The sequence below is a fragment of the Stylophora pistillata genome, chromosome 4, assembly GCF_964205215.1.
Source record: "Stylophora pistillata chromosome 4, jaStyPist1.2, whole genome shotgun sequence".
In the NCBI taxonomy this organism is placed as follows: domain Eukaryota; kingdom Metazoa; phylum Cnidaria; class Anthozoa; order Scleractinia; family Pocilloporidae; genus Stylophora; species Stylophora pistillata.
Window position 1 is genome coordinate 43,262,815 of NC_142522.1, and position 20,637 is coordinate 43,283,451.

Here is a 20,637-nt window from a genome sequence, read left to right on the forward strand (position 1 = left end):
GAAAATGCTAAACTCACGAAAGCTATTGCATGAAAGCAAGTCCGGTGACCCCTTCTTTTTATTGTTCCAATATGATGACAATGTCCAAAGGAATCATCAGAAAAAAAAATAGAAAATTCTGCGGAAGGAAATTTGCGATGTCTGAAAATTGCCTTTTTTCTAGATTTTCTGAAATTCCGCTCCGAAGAATTTTTTAAAAATCTTTGTGCATTTTCCTTTTCAAGTGCCAAATGCAATCACTGAAAAAATCATGGGGTCACCGGGTTAGTTTTCGAACTATTTAAGCCACAAGCTAAAAAATGCATCTGAATAAGCCTATGAAAGCGTTGCCATGGAAACTGCTTGTGACGAAATGACAGCTATTTTTGGGTAACCAATGGCTATATAATTCAACCCCGTAAAAGTGTTCAACTGGCCTTGGTCAGTCTTTCTGTTGTATTTTTTCAAAGTTACAAACCATCAAAAAGACGAAAACCGGTACGAGCCACCTTAAAAGACGAAAATTTAAAACAAAGATGGCGGCGCGAGGATTTTTTTCTACTTATGTGAGAAGTTTACCTAAGAGCTTGTATTTGATGTGTTGAGCGGCCACTGTGAATGCAGGAGATAGAAACTAAAATAAAGAATACTATTTTCGGAGAAGTAAAGGTTGCTTCACTTCACATTTAAAAGAAACATTCAACCGATACGAAATCTTGCGACGGCGAAAAAAGAACTCAAGTGAAGAATAATCTACCTGAAGTAGAAGAAGACTTTGAAACTTCAAGGAAAATAATATGATATAGCCAGAAGTCATGTGTAGGATTTTTAAGATAAGCCTGGGAGGCTGTCTTTGACGGCTTTTAACTGATTTTCTTAGCAGTAAACGTCTGTAAACATCAGATCGTAGGTGCTCGCGCGATCACACGCAATTGTCAGCGGTAGCTAAAACAGATCATGAGCAAATGTCGATCTTATAGAATCCAGATTTTTAAACGCGTGAGAACGCGCGTGGAAATTGCTAAACTCACGAAAGCTCAGTATTGCATGAAAACAAGTCCGGTGACCCCTTCTTTTTATTGTTTCAATATGATAATAACGTCGAAAGGAATCATCAGAAAAAAAAATAGAAAATTCTACGGAAGGAAATTTGCGATGTGTAAAAATTGCCTTTTTCTAGATTTTCTGAAATTCCGCTCCGTAGAATTTTTTAAAAATCTTTGAGCATTTTCCTTTTCAAGTGCCAAAAGCAATCACTGAAAAAATCACGGGGTCACCGGGTTAGTTTTCTAACTCTTTAAGCCACAAGCTAAAAAATGCGTCTTAATACGCCTATGAAAGCGTCGCCATGGAAACTGCTAGTGACGAAATGACACCTATTTTTGGATAACAAAAGTGTTCAACTGGCCTTAGTTAGTCTTTCTGTTGTATTCTTTCAAAGTTACAAACCATCAAAAAGATGAAAACCGGTACGAGCCACCTTAAAAGACGAAAACTGAAAACAAAGATAGCGGTGCGAGGCTTTTTTCTACTTTTGTAAGAAGTTTACCAAAAAGCGTGATGTGTTGGATGTGTTGAACTGCCGCTGCGTATGAAGAAGACAGAAACGAAGATAAAGAACACGATTCTCGAAGACAGAAAGGTTGCTTCGCATCTAAACGAAATATCCAACCGATATGAAATCTTGCGACCGCGAAAAAAGGAGAACTCAAGAGAAGGATAATCTGCCTGAAGTAGCAGAAGACTGCGAAACTTCAAGGAAAATAATATAACATAGCCAGAAGTTGTGAGTAGGTCCTTTAAGAAGAGCCTGGGAGGCTGTCTTTGATGGCTATTGAATGATTTTCTAAGCAGCAAACGTCTGTAAACATCAGATCTTAGGTGCTCGCGCGAACACACACGACGGTCAGCGGTAGCTATAACAGATCATGAGCAAATGCCGATCTTATATAATCCAGAGTTTTAAATGCGCGAGAACGCGCGTGGAAATAGCTAAACTCACGAAAGCTCAGTATTGCATGAAAACAAGTCCGGTGACCCCTTCTTTTTATTGTTCCAATATGATAATAACGTTGAAAGGAATCGTCAGAGAAAAAACTAGAAAATTCTACGGAAGGAAATTTGCGATGTGTGAAAATTGCCTTTTTTCTAGGTTTTCTGAAATTCCGCTCCGTAGAATCTTTTTAAAAATCTTTGTGCATTTTCCTTTTCAAGTGCCTAAAGCAATCACTAAGAAAAATTACAGGGTCACCAAGTTAGTTTTCAAGTTATTTCAACCATAAGCTAAAACATGCATCTGGATAATCCTTTGAAAGCGTTGCCATGGAAACTGCTAGTGACAAAATGACACCTATTTTCGGGTAGCCAATGATTATATATTTCAACCCTGTAAAAGTGTTCAACTGGCCTTGGTCAGTCTTTTTGTTGCATTCTTTCAAAGTTACAAACCATCAAAAAGATGAAAACTGGTACCAGCCACCTTAAATAATGAACACTTTGCAACAGACCTGGGCAATGCCATGCCCTTGGCCATGGCCAATGTATAAGACTCCCCATTGTTGTTTTCACACAGATGGAAAATATGCCAGTTTTACCCATCACACCAAGGGAAACAATTAAATGCATGCCAATATTTGTTACATTTGATCCATGTGGCCCAGGCCATTATGATGCTGTTGAAATGCCTTCAAGCAAATGCGTGCAACCTTCAAATAAAATTCCTAAGAGAGTTATTGAACTTAACAATGATGGTGATTCTTGTCGATGTGGGCAGAGGGGCCAAAAAAGGAAAGAAAGATACTATTTCATGAGATGGTTTTCAAACCCATATGGGAAGAACAATGGAGAGCGACAGAGAAGTAACTCTATCACTGGCACAAGAAAAAGGCGTGCTCCTCAAATGTCATCTGAGATCATTTCCGGTAAAGATTTCATGACCAAGAAGCCAAACCCTGGTATAAATAGCCAATGGACAATTTTTGAAGAACTGGTGCTAGTTCAACTGATTCAGCTCCAGTTCTCTGAAAATGACACCGATGTGGCTGCTGTGCATTGCCAGTTTAACCAACTGCTGGATACTAAGTTTGTCCGTCAAAAAACTTTCCAGAAAATTACTAGAAAAATTGTATCCTTTCTGACTGAAAATGAAGTTTTTAAAACAATCTTTAAGGAAAAAATACGGCTGAACTGGTTTAGGTAATTTTAACCTCCCTGTGAAAGAAACTTTTTGCCTTGTGATGGCTTTCTTTGTTTTTTATTTGCCTGCAATATGATTGATTGTATTAAACAAACCTTTAAATGTGATTGGTTGTGTTTTTATTCTACCGTTCCCTCAATTGGTGAAGAGAAAATGTGATTTAGAGCAAAAGTTTGTGATTTGTAAACAACAGTAAATAACACTGCTCAGAGCCTATCAGATTACATAGACCACCAGTGATTTAAAAAATATGGATTTAATAAATTAAGTCAGTAACTCTTGTATGCTGATGAGGTGATCCAGATCAATGTGGAAATTGTCTCTGAGTCACGTACGACATATCATTTAATTTGGCTTTGACCGTAAGATCAGCATGCAAATTTTCTGCACTGGTCTCCATACATTTTCTATTCTATCAACCAAATAAGGTAAATTTCTTTAGCAATCAATTCTATTAGTTAATATATCCTGCCACTTCATGACCATTGTGTTAGAATTGCAATGATATTCCTTATTCCTGGAGATTTCTGCTGCTCAATCTTAGAGGAGAAACGGTTACAAAGAAGGAATTAATGGTACTTTTCGTTTGATACCAAAGCTATAGACAGAAACCAAAAGTGTTACTATGGCAGTGTCCCAGGTATACACAGTAAGGTAGCAGTCGTGTATGGCCCTTTCATCATGAGCACTCTGAGACTTACTTCCTCACTGGGAACACCTAATTTTACTGGCTTCAAAGGATTTATGTTGCAGACCTATAATGAAAACAAAATGAAATACATTTGTTTTGCACGAAATTATTTTAAGTTATGTAATATCCCTAGAAATGTCTCTATAAAAATGAACATGCGTTTCGAAAATCGTAACGGGAACACAAGGTTCAAGAAAGGGAAAGGAATACAGAATTGTAAGTACAATTAGCTCAAGAACATTACGGCACAGTGCCTGAAAAGTAATTAGTGTAATTTGTTTATTTCAGTTTGACTTCACATGCTCATAAGAAAGAAGGAGTGCAGAAATAAATTTCGAAAATTTCCCGAGCTGTTAAGGTCTGAATACAAGTTCAATACAACATTCAATTTTAACTAGGATTAATGTGACTGGAGAATTACTGTAGAGCTTGTGGATGTACATCTTGATTGGTCTGCCAAGAGGGGTAACATAATAAAACTATTTTCAGTAAAAAGAGTTCATGATGGGTGTTGTCTCTCTTTTTACATGGATTAATGGAGGGTGGGGAGTGGAAAATCAATTGGAATGTCTTTCAAATATCATCCACCTTGTTATCCCCCTTCACCAGTTTATATGTCCCCAATTTATATCTCACTCCCTCTTCCCCCATCCCTCTCCTTTCTATGGTCTGGAACAAAGGAGTTTTGCAACAAACAATATTCACTTGCAAGCTATTTTCTTTATTTTGGATATATCAACAAAGTTGAAATGGTAAATTGGCCACCGTAATGATTACAAAAGCTGACGTTTCGAGCGTTAGCCCTTCGTCGGAGCGAATTCGCTCCGACGAAGGGCTAACGCTCGAAACGTCAGCTTTTGTAATCATTACGGTGGCCAATTTACCATTTCAACTTTGTTGATATATCCAAATTATTTCGTTACTCCCACCGACGCAGCCCCAAACAGTTTCTTTCGAAACTATCAGCCTTTATTTTCTTTATTATTTTTAAAAAATGTTCCACTTTGTTACAATAATTTTTGGTCATAGAAGTTAGCTTAAAAAGACAGGCAATTTAATAATACAAATATTGCAAGGTGCCTGCAAATCATTGTGAAGAGGAAACAATGACTGGATTTGGTGTAAACCCAGGAAATAATTCTAGTTTTGTTTTAAATCATCCATGTTGCCATGGCAATAATTAAAAAACTCACATTTCACCCCAGAATATGTGCTATAAATAAATTTTCATCCATACAAAATTCGAGCTTTGTACCTAGAAAGCATCCCTAGTATACAGTATCACTTACCATGCGTAACATTCCCTTGTAGATTTCAAGGCTCTGGATGATAACAATTGCCATATTTAAAGTGTTCAGGCCAATGCTATGGCTTGCTGGGCCTGTCTGAGGTTCTAATGCTTTTATAAGATGGTCATACAGAACATGCATGCTGAGCGCCAGGCGCAGTACAAGCTTATTTCACTGTGGAGTTGTTAACATTGGCTTCGACGTCAATGGCACCTCCTTGAGAATTAGCCAAATGAACTTGTGGCTTTGCAAACTTAAAAAATGCCCCCTGTGCAGTGGCAGTAAGGGTGTACTTTATTGGGGGATTGTTGTTATGTTCAGCATAGGCTTGCTCCAGCACTCCATCTAAAGCCCTGTCTACACGAGCAATTTTTACGTGGCAACTGTATGTGGCAATTTTTATTTGCCCGTGTAGATGGCTCGACAAATATTTGTTAATTTGCGTCAGTAATAATTTTGCACAGCAGAGATGCTCATGGAAAGGAAAAAAGGAAGATGGCGAAAGTCAGAAGACGTGCCAGACGTGTTGCAGCTTTAGGCGCATTTGTCACATTTTATGTGGCGTCTCATCGACACGGACAATTTTTTTATGTGGCAATTTTTACTTGCCACATAAAAACTAACACGCCAGCTTTTCAGAAAATGCAGTTGTCACATAAAAATTGGTCATTTTTCATCATCTACACGGGCAAATAAAAATTGCCACATAAAAATTGCCACATAAAAATTGCCACATAAAAATTGCCACATAAAAATTGCCAAATAAAAATTGCTATATAAAAATTGCCATATAAAAATTGCTCGTGTAGACGGGGCTGGATTGGAAAGACTGGATTAGAAAATCCTCCAGTTCTCCACTATGTTCAGCCATAACTTCCAAGTCTTTCTCTCCTTTTCTCTGATAGAAAAAAAGAACTCGTTCTGCAAAACCATTTTCTGCAGACAGAATCTTTGGCCAAACGGTTTGGAGGAAATGCTTGGGAGTAGCGAATGCTAGGAGTGAAGCTCTTGCTGAGGGTATCCCTATGCGTTTGCCTTTGTTCCACTTCAGCACGTACCAGCAGTCTCCGTCGAAACATTTGCACAAGCGTTCCAGCGTCAGGTTGGCTTAGGGAGACTGAGAAAAACTTGTAATTTTCATCAAAAATGAATGTGCCTCGTCGATGCAGAGGACAGGGACTGTGTCTCCTGACACAAAATGATTGAACAGGCCGTTGGAAGACGCGTCGTCCATCACAATGCTTTTTTCGATTTTTGATTCTAAATGTTCCACGATTGGATCGATGCATCGTAAGTGGCACGCAGGTGTTTTACCAGAGCCTGAAGGCGCGATTACAACCGTAAAAACAACCTTTTCCTCATTGTTGCATAATCAGCAATTCACTTGCGCCATTATTCACGCCGCCATTTGCGTTTCATCACAATAGAAATCGTTGTAAATTAGTGTACATTGTCGTGTGACCGTAATATATGCAAAATGCTAGCAGGTATAAAAGTCGTAAATTTTGGCTCTACATATTATTATTACTTGGATTAGTGTGTGCGCGAATAAAGAACTTTCTTTACCGAACCGAGTAGTTAACACTCATAAGCTGAAAATACCTGCAAGGTACTCTTTCCAATAAGCGCGCTCGTCGATGCAACATTTCTCGCGAGGTTCCGTGACTTGTAGCGACTTTTTCTAGCCATTCTTTCGCAGCTAACGGAACAACCTCTTCGAACGGTAGCACAATGTTTGCTAGTTTCAATTCCAAATCCTCAACATTGCGAATTTCGCTCTCGCCGTACATGTTCTCAACTCAAGAAGTCCACCAAAGTTAGGAAATGAGCAGCAAAACTATAATAAACATATAAGAAGTACCTATCAAGGTACTGAACATTTAACACTGCTGGCTTAAAACAGAAAGATTATGGGAGGGATTCTAAATAGGTGATAGTGGGGAGAACCAGAAGACCCAAGAGAACCAGGAGAACCAGAAAAACCAGAAGAGCCAAGAGAACGAGAAAAACCAAGAAAACAAAAAAACCAAGAGAACCAGAAGAACCAAGAGAACGAGAAAAACCAAGAGAACCAAAAAAACCAAGAGAACCAGAAGAACAAGAAAAACCAAGAGAAAGAGAAAAGCCAAGAGAACCAAAAAAACCAAGAGAACCAGAGGAACCAAGAGAAAGAGAAAAACCAAGAGAACCAAAAAAACCAAGAGAAACAAAAAAACCAAGAGAACCAGAAGAACCAAGAGAACGAGAAAAACCAAGAGAACAAAAAACCAAGAGAACCAGAAGAACCAAGAGAACCAAAAAACCAAGAGAACCAGAAGAACAAGAAGAAGCAAGAGAAAGAGAAAAACCAAGAGAACCAAAAAAACCAAGAGAACCAGAAGAACAAGAAGAACCAAGAGAAAGAGAAAAACCAAGAGAACAAAAAAAACCAAGAGAACCAGAAGAACCAGAAGAACCAAGAGAAAGAGAAAAACGAGGAGAACGAAAAGAACCAAGAGAACCAAAAAAACCAAGAGAACCGAAAAAACCAAGAGAAACAAAAAAACCAAGAGAACCAGAAGAACCAAGAGAACGAGAAAAACCAAGAGAACAAAATAACCAAGAGAACCAGAAGAACCAAGAGAACCAAAAAAACCTAGAGAACCAGAAGAACAAGAAGAAGCAAGAGAAAGAGAAAAACCAAGAGAACCAAACAAACCAAGAGAACCAGAAGAACAAGAACCAAGAGAAAGAGAAAAACCAAGAGAACAAAAAAAAACCAAGAGAACCAAAAAAACCAAGAGAACCAAAAAAACCAAGAGAACGAGAAAAACCAAGAGAACAAAAAAAAACAAGAGAACCAGAAGAACCAAGAGAACCAAAAAAACCAAGAGAACCAGAAGAACAAGAAGAACCAAGAGAAAGAGAAAAACCAAGAGAACCAAAAAAACCAAGAGAAACAAAAAAACCAAGAGAACCAGAAGAACCAAGAGAACGAGAAAAACCAAGAGAACAAAAAAACCAAGAGAACCAGAAGAACCAAGAGAACCAAAAAAACCAAGAGAACCAGAAGAACAAGAAGAAGCAAGAGAAAGAGAAAAACCAAGAGAACCAAACAAACCAAGAGAACCAGAAGAACAAGAAGAACCAAGAGAAAGAGAAAAACCAAGAGAACAAAAAAAACCAAGAGAACCAGAAGAACCAGAAGAACCAAGAGAAAGAGAAAAACGAGGAGAACGAAAAAAACCAAGAGAACCAAAAAAACCAAGAGAACCAGAAGAACCAAGAGAACGAGAAAAACCAAGAGAACAAAAAAACCAAGAGAACCAGAAGAACCAAGAGAACCAAAAAAACCTAGAGAACCAGAAGAACAAGAAGAAGCAAGAGAAAGAGAAAAACCAAGAGAACCAAACAAACCAAGAGAACCAGAAGAACAAGAAGAACCAAGAGAAAGAGAAAAACCAAGAGAACAAAAAAAAACCAAGAGAACCAGAGGAACCAGAAGAACCAAGAGAAAGAGAAAAACCAAGAGAACAAAAAAAACCAAGAGAACCAAAAAAACCAAGAGAACCAAAAAAACCAAGAGAACCAAAAAAACCAAGAGAACCAAAAGCACCAAGAGAACCAAAAAAACCTAGAGAACCAGAAGAACCAAGAGAAAGATAAAAACCAAGAGAACAAAAAAAACCAAGAGAACCAAAAAAACCAAGAGAACCAAAAAAACCAAGAGAACCAGAAGAACCAAGAGAACGAGAAAAACCAAGAGAACCAAAAAAACCAAGAGAACCAGAAGAACAAGAAGAAGCAAGAGAAAGAGAAAAACCAAGAGAACACAAAAAACCAAGAGAACCCAAAAAACCAAGAGAACAAAAAAAACCAAGAGAACCAGAAGAACCAGAATAGCCAAAAGAACTATGGGTACTACCTGACTACAGTCTTGATACGTATGATGCACGATCTTCGCAGTAGAGAGCGCTATTTCTGCAATAGCGAAAATCAGACCTGAAAAAAATTGGGCCTGTACGGGGTTCGAACCACTGACCTCTGCGATACTAGTGCAGCGCTCTACCAATTGAGCTGACAAACCAACTGGGAGTAGGCGGTTAAGTTGATTCGTAATAAACCCGTGATGATAAATCAGATACGTTGAATATATGATATAGATACGTACTATCGCAGAGATCAGTTGTTCGAATTCCGTACAGGCCTGATTTTTTTCTGGTCTGATTTTCGCTATTGCATAAATAGAGCTCTCTACTGCGAGGATAGTGCATCATGCGTATCTATAACCGCAGTTCAAAATATATGAACCTCATATATTCAACGTATCTAGAGTCTTGATGTTTACTAATTTACATTAAGTTGCATACGATTTCCGTGACGTCAGTCCTGAGGTTCTTACACCGAGGTAAAGCCATCGGTACACAAACAGATTGTATGGACCCCCAGTGAACACACTAAACACAACAGTGGGTCTTTTCGCTCCACGAAAAGGTCTCAAACTCTATCACTTAAAACGCATAAAACATTTGTACCGTTGGAGCGCGTTTGAGCGCGTTTCGTCAGAGCTGTTGAAGAAGGATTAAAGTGGCCATATAAATCTTTGGAAGGCTTCAAATTACGACGTACAACGAATTTGACCAGCTCGAAAACGGTCTCAAATTACATGCTAAAAATACAGTGCTTGCGTTTGTCCTTGAGAACGATATGATACGTGACAAATACGCACGAAAAATACTTCTACACGTTCAGAATATATCAAATACATCAAATTATATTTACTTGTAGTGAAAGGAAAAACAAACGGCCCAACTTTTACGGAATATTTAATCAAACTCTACCCATTTCTACCGCTTTTACCGCCATATTGAAAATAACGCTACCACAATGCAATGCGATCGGAGTACGCATACCGCCTGGAAGAGAACCGTTGGTTCACGCGCAGACGTCCAACGTTAAAGGCGGGACGAAACCATAAATGGCTCCTGAAATAAACATTCCGTGGTTTAAAGCCGCGGTGTACCATATTCCTTGAATGCAAAAATTGAAGTCCCTCGGCGATGTCAATCGCTGCCTTGGGAAAAAGCGGTAAAATATGTTGAAAGGCTTCGCCTACTTTTATTCTATCGAGGCGATGCAATAATACGAGGAGATCTAAACCCGAGCATCAAGACCGAATGGTAGGAGATCTGTTTTGCACGCCGTTGACAAATGCTTAATTTGAGATACTTGTGGCTAAGAGCACATGCGCGTCTGTTTTCCTTTATCATCGAATATAATCCTTTAACCACATTAGCGCTGGGCTAAAGAGTCGAGAGCGAGCCTTTTAGCTACGTGATCGGGGGAAATCAATCGGAAATCAAAAAGTAGAGAATTCTGTTGTTGAAGCAGTGTGATCGTGCCTCTACAAATAGAAAATAGCCTGTCTTAAACGGAATTGCGCCTTACAGAATTGTAAGTATATCTAAAATATATAGAAGAAGTTTTTAATCGAGTATCTTTTCCCAAAGAAATGTGATTTTTGAAAGAATAGTGCTTAGTCGACTCACGTGTATTCGTTTGCGTTTAGTTGACCAGCTAGCTTGTGTGGAATTACGCATTAAAACTAGTTCAAAACAACTGGTAGATCCCATGGACGCTATTTTCTTGGTGTATCTTCTACTACAGTAGCACGCTAACCCGCGGTGCGAAACAGTCAAAATTCTTCATCATACGAGGATACACACGAAGAGTCAACCCGTCATCAAGAATTAACATCCAAGCGTAAGGAAAACAAGGACAACTGACAGCATAAAAGAGCGACCGACCGTCTTTGAAATCCTACAAATCGCTAAAGGACAAGAGTTCTCGGACAAAGGTATAAAAAGACTCTGATTTATTGTGGGTTTTGCATTGCGTGTTTATGAATAGCGCCTTGTTTGGTCCTAAAAGATTGGATATCGTTACTACACGTGGAACGTTCTGCATGAAAACGAGGTTAAGGGTGTGAACACGGAAAGACCTACATCAATTTCATTGCAACAAGATGCCACCTAAGATCGATTTCAAGACCCTCTCTGAAAAAAGAGATAACGCAGTGGTGCACTTAAGGAATTATTCGACGAATCTAAAGCACTTTATTCCGTGAAACCTGACCTAAAGTTATTAGCAACAATATTCAATGAGATAGAGTCCAAGTACAGGGCGATTAAGAAACAGATGGAGGTTATTGCTGACAGATTTGTTGAGGAGCGTGTCACGTCAGAAGACGAAAGATTAACAGAAAATTTTAAGTCTGGTGAAGAAATCAGAGTACGATATTTACAAACTTTGCAAAATTTCGCTCATTATCAAAAGGACTTTAATGCCGCCACTCAATTACAAAATCCCTCTGATAGCACTGCAGTGCTTGCAGTCGCAGAAGCAGTGAAACAAATGGCGGAAAGTATGGTGCAAAACCACACGTGGGTGGTTTAGAACGACTGTCCGTTCCGTCATGGGATGGTTCGCGAAAAACCTATGTGACCTGGAAGAAAGAACTCAGGCACTGGATGAGTAAATACAACCAAGATGAGGAGGAGCAACTTCAGCGCTTCCGCAAAGCATTGCCTAAAGGATCCTGGTGGACAGACCAATTGAAGACGTGCAAAAACATAGATAGGGCACGGGAAATACTTGACATCGAATTCGCGGACAATAGGAAATTGATGGATGAACTCCTCTCTCAGATCAACAATTATGGCGCTGTAACAAGCGACTCGAGGAGCCTGGCCCGCTACGCCACTTCTATATCTGTGCTCGCACAAGATTTGGAGGACAACGGATGTCCAGTCCAAGAAACCTGAGAAACGCCACTCTTCATGTCAAGACTCTTGTCGAAACTTGAGCCTAAGGATAATGCCGACTTTGGCCGAGAAATGCAACGCGACAAAAAAGAGGAAATGTCGCTAACTTGGTCACTTGGCTCCACCAGGAGGCAGCCCTCAGATCCAGAGGCAAGAAGGAAATAGAAGCTTAGAGTGGACATAGAGAGCGAGGAGGTCAAGAGCAACCTTACCGCAGTAGATCGGAACAACATTTCGATAATACCAGCAGGACTGATGATGAATCGTGCCCCCTTGGTTGCCAAGCGAAACATCTTCTCGCATCCTGCCCTTTGTATCAAGGATCGACTATTAACCAAAGATGGGAGATCGTGAGAGAATATAGAAGATGCCGGAACTGCCTGAGGGTCTCACATCATACAAATGATTGTAAAAGGGGTGACGGTACGCCTTGCGACAAATGCAAGAAGAATCCTCACCGTTCCCTACACAATGAGAAGAAAAACGATTCCCTGCAGTCCAACCTGAGCCCCAATACACCACCCTTCATTAGCCAAAGTACTCCTCCTCAGGTGGAGAATCGCAATTTGCCCAATACAAAAGGTCAAAGTCAGAGGCAGCGACGGAACCTTCAGCGACTTACTTGCCATGTTGGACACTGGCTCGAACACAAGTCTTCTGTCGAAAAGAGCTGCAAGACAACTGGGGATATCTGAAGAGATTAAAGATGTCAGAGACGTTCCTTGAATTTTCCAAGTACAAAAGGTCAAAGTCAGAGGCAGCGACGGAACCTTCAGCGACTTACTTGCCATGTTGGACACTGGCTCGAACACAAGTCTTCTGTCAAGAGCTGCAAGACAACTGGGGATATCTGGTCCGCAGACACACCTTACGATGAACCTGGCAGGAGGAAGAAAGAAAGCAGAAATTTCAGAGATAATTGAGATTAAAATTGGATCATCCACTGACGAAGATATCTTGAAGCCACTTCAAGTATACACAGTCCGAAAGCCCTGCAGCAACGCCAAGACTGTGTCACGGAAGGCTGTTGAAAGCTATCCCCATCTCAAGCCAATTGCGGATAAGCTACATCTCTCAGGTGGTACCGTGGATCTGCTCATTGGTACTGACTTTGTCGACGCTTTGGGGACATTCACGCAGCCAGCGGCGATCCTGGAGAACCGGTTGCAAAAAGGAACTGTTTTGGCTGGTACTTCTTAGGCAAAGTAAATTCAGACGCAGAATACATGACCGAGATCAGATCAATAGACGTCGGAACGGTGAGTGCTATAGAAGACATCGAGAAGCTCGTTCATCAAGACCTCTTAGGAGTTAAGCCGACGGAAATGTGCACCTGCAGTGAAAATGCTTTGCGTGAGAACAGGTTCGTGAAAGCCCTCTCAGCTTCGACTACATTGGAGAACGGCAGGGTGCAAGTAAAAATGCCATGGAAAGAATCTGGACCTCCGAAACAAAGTAACTATGGCATTGCTCTAAAGAGAATGTATTCCGCGGAGAAGTCGTTTAAGAAGAAAGACTGCTTTGAAATCGTGGATCAAGAGGTTCAGAAACTTGTGGATCAAGGCTTTGTGATCAAGGTAGCAAGTGACAAGTGACAAGTGCTTCCCCTCCAAGCAGTGTTCGCTCCAGAAAAAAGCACACAAGTCAGGCTCGTGTTTGATTCGTCTTGCAAAGGATACCATGGTCTCTCCCTCAATGATCATCTTGAGAAGGGGCCGAATTATATCAACAGTCTACCCAATGTTCTAATAGCATGGCGATGGGATGAAGTTGCGTACGCTGGGGATATTCGGAAGATGTTCAACCAAGTATTGGTACACCCGGATGACCAGGTCTTCCATAGGTTCCTGTGGAGAAAGAATCAGCATGATCTTCCCACCGTGTACCAGTGGCTCAGACTAAATTTCGGCGACAAGCCAGCCCCTCAAATTGCTTCGAATGCAATAAACATCCTGGCCAAGACTTCACATGATGATTTCCCTGAAGCAGCAAAGGAACTTCAAGAACGAACGTACGTTGACGACATTGGTGGATCCAGGCCAACCACTGCGGAGGCCAAGCAAGTCACAACTGCAATTGACGAAGTGCTCGCGAAAGGTCAGTTCCAGATCATAGCGCGGCATTCAAACTGCCAGTACGTTGATCAAACCAGTGGTGAACGTTATACAGATTTGCTTTGCCATAAGTGGGACAAACGGGAAGACACGTTTGCTTTAAAGAAAGATTCAGTTGTAAAATTGAATGAAGATTTCACAAAGAGATCCTGCCTCACCCTTTAGCCCAGGTCTCGTGGCAACCGCAACACTTAAGTTTGGAATTGACCTGCAAGAACTATGGAGGGCTGGATATGGTTGGGACGACATCCTCCCAGAAGCAACACAACATAAATGGAAGGGGAATGAAGAAGCAATAAATCGACTTCTTACCTGCAAATGTGACCGAAAACTCAAACCAACGGAAGCAATCGGCTCACCTCAAGTACACGGCTTTGCTGACGGAGGAGAGCTGGGATATGGAGCAGTCACTTTCCTCCGCTGGAAGCTTCGTGATGGAAGTCACCAATGTGTCCCGGTAATTGTCAAGCCTTTTGTTGCCTCGCTAAAACAAGGAACTATCCCTCGACTGGAACGCTTGGGATACCTAGTACTCACAAGGCTTTACAACACGTGTCAAGGGCGCTAGCCTTTGTAAATTTTGAAGAATACGACAAGAGCCTCATGCACGAAACAAGACGGAAGTTCTGGATTATCGGGCTCAGGAAAATTGCCAAAGCTATAGTAAACAAGTGCGTTGTCTGCCAGAAACTACGAAAAAAGCCCCTCGACCTGTTAATGGGCTAACTGCCAAACTTGCGAGTGGCAGCTGGATTTCCCCCATTTTCCAACACCGCTATGGATACGTTCGGGCCCTTACAGATACGATTGAACCGGAAAACCCTTCAAGAAGCCCAAGTTGTGATCTTTACCTGCACAACAACCAGAGCAGTTCACTCAGAGCTCATAACTAACAAAGACCTCGGAAGCCTATTTAATGGCATTTCGTCGATTCGCGTGTCTGCGCGGCCATCCAAACATCTGCTGATCTGACTGTGGCACGAACTTCATAGGAGCACAAGAATACTTGAGAGAAATGATGCACAACTAGGACATACCCAAGATACAAAGCACACTTTCGGAGGAATTTATCTGCAATTTCGAGTGGCAGTGGAACACCTCACATGCAAGCCACCAGAGTGGAGTTGTTGAGTCATTAATCAAGTCCGTCAGACAGGCCCTTAACAGCGTATGCAAGAACCACGCGTTTACTGAAGAACAGCGGAGGACTTTACTAGCAGAAACCACCTACATGGTTAACAGCCGGCCCCTTTACCCAAGCTCGGAAGACGTGTGGGAAGAACCGCCCACTACACCGAATGACATCCTGATAGCGGTTACAGTATTATAGATCTGGTAGATCCCGTGGACGCTATTTTTCTTGGTGTATCTTCTACTACAGTAGCGCGCTAACCCGCGGTGCGGAGCAAGATCAAAACTCTCGTATTCCATCATTTTAGCCACAGTTCTGTTCTAAATGTCAAAAACAAAAATTTTCCGAATAGTCCTATCCTGCACGTAATGCCTTAAAGATGTTTTTTCGCTTTTCACACCCTTGTTGGAACGTGATTTGTCCTACAATGATTAGGTATAAAATAAGTTCCTTCACTATCTTATTCATACTCCCTGACGAAGTCTGTATTATTAGACGAAACCAGTAGGAGAAAATAAAGAAGTTGACAAGATCTGTTGCTGTGTGCTGCTCACAGCAGCACACAGCAATAGAGCATATTTAAAAGAAAAAATTAAAAAAAAATTTAACAATATTCAACAATACTCAAAGCTGTTGATGAAATATTCGAGCAATTAGTAAGTGAGCAAGTCTGACTTTATTGATCCCTTGAAAACTTGGCGAAAACTTGACGGCATATCGCAGGAAGCACAGCTGTGAAATGACCCTGCTAAAGCTGGTGGAGGAATGGAAAAGGGCAGTTGATGCTAAGGAGGAGGTTGGAATCCTGTCAACAGATATGTCAAAGGCTTTTGGTTCCCTCCATCCACCTTTAATGCTAGGTAAACTAAGACTGAGCATATGCCTTCTCGAGACATGCGCTTAAGCTGCTAAGATCATACTTCACCGAAAGAAAGAACCGAGTGAGACTTGGGACGCAAACCACAAGTGAATGGAAGGATGTTAATTAGGGTTGTCTACAAGGATCCACATTTGGTCCGTTGCTGTGGAACATTTTTTAGAGCGACCTAACATTTAATGTGTGTAACTGTCCATTGTCCTAGTATGCAGATGATCATCAACTCTACGCTAGTGGACGACGGATCTAAGAAGTGGAAAGAATACTGAATGATGAAGGCAACAATGACTCAAAGTGGTACTCAATAAATGCACTCCAGGGTAATTTTTCTAAATACCAAGCAGTACAATTCTGACCCAGATTCATGGACAGAGATATCGATATTGTCATCACGGACACATCTGTGGAAAGCTATCTGATACTAGAACTACTTGGGGTATCCATAGATGGCCAAACAGATGAAATTCAAAGAACACGTTGGCGAGGTTACAAAAATGGCATCAAAACAAGTGGGAGTTCTACTACATCTGCGAAATATTATACCACAGTCACCTAAAGTTAAGATCTATAAAACTGCTATATTACCATTATTGACATCCTGTCATATTGTCTGGCATTTCTGTGCGGAATCAGATGCACGCAAATTGGAACGTGTACAAGAATATGCACTACGAGCTGTCTACCGCATTGTTTCGCGGTGCAGCTCGCCTTTCCGCTTAATCGGACTGCCACAAACCGTATAATATTCCAAGCTTTAATAATTTTTCGATCTAAGAGAAATACATTTGTAATTGGAAATCGGTAAACACAAATTAAGTCTTAGTCTCGTAGCAAAATTCAAGAAAAACATGATTGGAAACTTACTTCTGTGGCGGGTCGTAAAAACAGGTTTCTCACTTCAGGTTAGCATATTCGGGTAAGCGAACAGATATAAAAACCGACTTCTCTCTCTTACTGATTCTTCTGAAAAAACTGGTTTAAAACACGACAAGCTAACACTTATAAATCATTGTAAGGAATTAATGTCAATCACGAGTTGTGTTAATTAAAATATAACTGTCATCAAAGGCAACGCCTATGTACTAAACGAAACACGCAGTAAAACGGCAACATATGACACTCTTCTAAAAATGGCCAATCTTCCAACGCTATGCAATCGTCGGCTCCAGGATGTGGCTGTTCTCATGTACAAAGTGAAACATCATCAGGGTCCAAAGTACATTAGCAACCTTTTCAGCCTGAACTCATCTGGTTATGCTCTGAGGAATGCTGATTTTATAGTATTTAACATTTTCCAACGCTATGCAATCGTCGGCTCCAGGATGTGGCTGTTCTCATGTACAAAGTGAAACATCATCAATGTCCAAAGTACATTAGCAACCTTTTCAGCCTGAACTCATCTGGTTATGCACTGAGGAATGCTGATTTTATAGATTTAACACTGTGAATTTTGGTAAACACAGCATTAGATATTTAGGACCAGTTCTCTGGTCAAAACTTATCATGAACATTGGAAGTTCGGACACATTGGAATTTTTTAAGAATAAGATTAGACAAACAGATCTAAATGACCTAATTAAAGGGCAATGCACATGTATTCTTTGCAGCAGTTGACACTTTTATTCGAATATGTTTTATTATAGCTTAAGCCACTGTATGATTAGTATATTAATTAGTAAATTACAGGATATGCTTTGTAACGTTTGAACTCATCTTTATTCGAATATGTTTTATTATAGCTTATGTTACTATATAATTAGTGTATTAATTAGTACATTTTAAAATAATTTTTATTTTATAATGTTTTATTATAGCTTAAGTTACGGTATAATTAGTGTATTATTAGTAATTTTAAGATAATGTTTATTGTATAACTATACTCTGTCACCAATTAGCACTTTACTAGTCAGGAGCTAGATCCCTAACAGATACTTAAAGTTTCATTATCATCATCATCATCATCAACATCATCATCATCATCATCAGTTTTGCCGTGATGTCATTGGCTGTAAGACTCAACTGACCTCGGTCATGATTGGTCTGTTTCGATCCGTCGATAAATTTAAGTCGTTCTGTTCGGTTCGTTTGTAATGAGTCGTTTGTATGGAGCCAGTAGTAGTCGAAACCCGTTTAAGGGAGTCTGTTCTAAGTTAGTAAACCAGCTTTCCAGAGTCAGTCGTTGAAAGTAGTCAGTGCTGTAGGTTAGGCACTGCGCAGAGTTCCAGTCAATATTGTGGTTCGTAAGTCGATAATGTTCAGTAATGTGATTGTTGACATTACCTTTCCTCGTCGCCCGTCTGTGTTCAGTCAGTCTTGTTGGGAGGTCTCTACCTGTCTCACCAATGTAGGAGGCTTGGCAATCGGAGCAATTGACCCTATAAATCACTCCTTGTCTGTTTCTCGGTTCGTCCTTGTCTTTAACGTTGATTATAGTAACTGAAGTAGTATGGTGATGCGTCGGTGAGGGTAACGAAATAATTTGAATATAACAACAAAGTTGAAATGGTAAATTGGCCACCGTTACGATTATAAAAGCTGAGAAGTGTGGTGCTGGGTTTGTGGGCGACGCGGATATTGAAGGGTTGTAAGATGCGCGAGATGTTCTCAGTCATGCCTTTTATGTACGGTATGGTTGCTGTAGTCTTAAGGAGTTGCGGTGTCGTTTGTTTCGGTGGTAGTAGTAGGTCGGTGAGTGTTTCGTCGGATGAAGTCGTCGTTGTAGCTATTGTTTGAAAAAACCCGGTAAAGGTATTTGTTCTCGTCGGATAAGATGTCTGTCTTGTTGCATACTAGTTTCGCACGTCGTGTTAGAGTTCTGATAGTTGTGGCTTTGTATACGATGAATATATGAACTTCATATATTCATCGTATCTGATTTATCATCACGGATTTATTACGACTCAACTTAACGGCCTGCTCCCAGTTGGCTTGTTAGCTCAATTGGTAGAGCGCCGCACTAGTATCGCAGAAGTCAGTGGTTCGAATCCCGTACAGGCCTGATTTTTTTCAGGTCTGATTTGCGCTATTGCATAAATAGCGCTCTCTACTGCGAGGATCGTGCATCATACGTAGTTGTGGCTTTGTTTGATGTAGGGTTATAGGATGACTCGTCCAGTAATCTGTCGGTGTTTTTCGGTTTCCTGTAAACTGTCGTCCGTAGTGAGTTGTCGTTAAGACTTACTAGACAGTCTAGAAAAGGAAGTTTGCCATTTTCTTCGACGTCTCTGGTAAAAAATGTGACAGTGTTTTGTCCGTTAAGGTGGTGGTGGAATGCGTCGATTTCGTCGTGTCGTACGGCGGTGAATGTATCGTCAACGTAGCGTAACCAAAGCGACCTCGTTTGTGGGCAAGTCGAAAGAACGCGTTCCTCGGTGTTCTGCATCACAATTTCTGCTACAAGAAAAGAAACTGGAGACCCCATGGCTGTGCCGTGTAACTGTTTTAAGTGTTTGCCATTGTACTGAAAGTAAGTTGACGTTAGGCAAAGGTTCAGTAACTTGAGGTCCATAATGTCATTTGTCGGTTGCGGTAGTGGGTCGTTAGATTGTCGGATTGCATTCTCAGTACATTGTAGTGCCAATTGAAGTGAACCTGGTTTCCCCGATGCGACCTATAGTTTCTTTCTGTGGTTCTCCTACGTACCAACTATCCAAGTACCTGACGACAATACTATAACCGCTGACCAACAAATACAGACGTAAACTACAATCCACTGAGGAATTCATTAGCGCTACCAAGACTGTACAGATACCTGACCACAAACTAGTTCCATTTGATGTAAAATCGCTGTTTGCAAGTATTCCACTCTACAATGTACTGAGACTACAGTCCGACAATCTAGCGACCCACTACCGCTATCGACAGACGACATTATGGACTTACCGAACCTTTGCCTAACGTCAACTACACGAATATTAGTTCCTGTTGTCAAAAGCTCAGCAGACTTTTCGATTTTATCTACCATGAAGAGAAAGGGTGTGGATAGGTTATTAGTAAGACTTGATCATGTGATCAACTTCCGGTAACCACGGAAACAGTTCACTTTTTAAAAATTTTGTTAGCACAAGCTGAAAGAGCATATTAAAATTAGGAAACCTGAGAATTTTCAGCCGTATATCTCATAAGTAGTGATTGCAACGGCCGCCGAAAGTTAGAAGCATTTGTACTGATAAAATCAACTTTTACCACCCAGTCACGCTGACACGATTTTCTATACAAACCCTTGCAATTATGAAATTTTCAAAGCTCATGAAATATCTAAGCATTACAGGGCTCAAATCTCCTTTTGATTCAAAAGGGGTAATTTGAGCCCTTAAATGCGTTACGTAACAATTTTAATTTTAAATTTTGCATCATCAAATGGACAATTCTCGCCAAAGTATTAATGAACACTTTGGCGAGATTAACACTGATCCCGACTACTCCCTCCTTAAGATGTATAATATTCCAGAGGGCACAATGGTACCCTCTTTCACGGTGTATGAGGTTGCGCAAGCTCTAGTTAAAATTAAAAGGACTACCTCGGGCCCTGATGATTTCCCCTATTGGCTTTTCCG

The 20,637-nt window shown here is 40.6% G+C and overlaps 1 protein-coding gene and 3 pseudogenes across 1 annotated transcript; 2 read left to right on the forward strand and 2 right to left on the reverse strand.

Moving 5' to 3' along the window:
* Window positions 1-3,798: 3,798 nt before the first annotated feature.
* Window positions 3,799-6,945, reverse strand: LOC148733870 (uncharacterized; annotated as a pseudogene).
* Window positions 6,946-11,664: 4,719 nt separating this feature from the next.
* Window positions 11,665-13,553, forward strand: LOC148733871 (uncharacterized; annotated as a pseudogene).
* Window positions 13,554-13,754: 201 nt separating this feature from the next.
* On the forward strand, window positions 13,755-14,640 carry LOC111333133 (uncharacterized). The gene is made up of 2 exons (XM_022938650.2): window positions 13,755-14,143; window positions 14,238-14,640. Exons 1-2 carry the CDS (start codon window positions 13,755-13,757, stop codon window positions 14,638-14,640), a joined length of 792 nt encoding a protein of 263 aa, XP_022794385.2.
* A 3,503-nt stretch (window positions 14,641-18,143) lies between these two features.
* LOC148733872 (uncharacterized) lies at window positions 18,144-19,604 on the reverse strand (annotated as a pseudogene).
* Window positions 19,605-20,637: the final 1,033 nt, after the last annotated feature.

Excerpts from the sequence above, each read along its gene's own strand:
- LOC111333133 (XM_022938650.2), top strand. The coding sequence starts at position 13,755 with ATGTTCAACCAAGTATTGGTACACCCGGATGACCAGGTCTTCCATAGG. Across the intron at positions 14,144-14,237 it reads ACAGATTTGCTTTGCCATAA|CCCAGGTCTCGTGGCAACCG; the intron begins GTGGGACAAACG and ends CTCACCCTTTAG.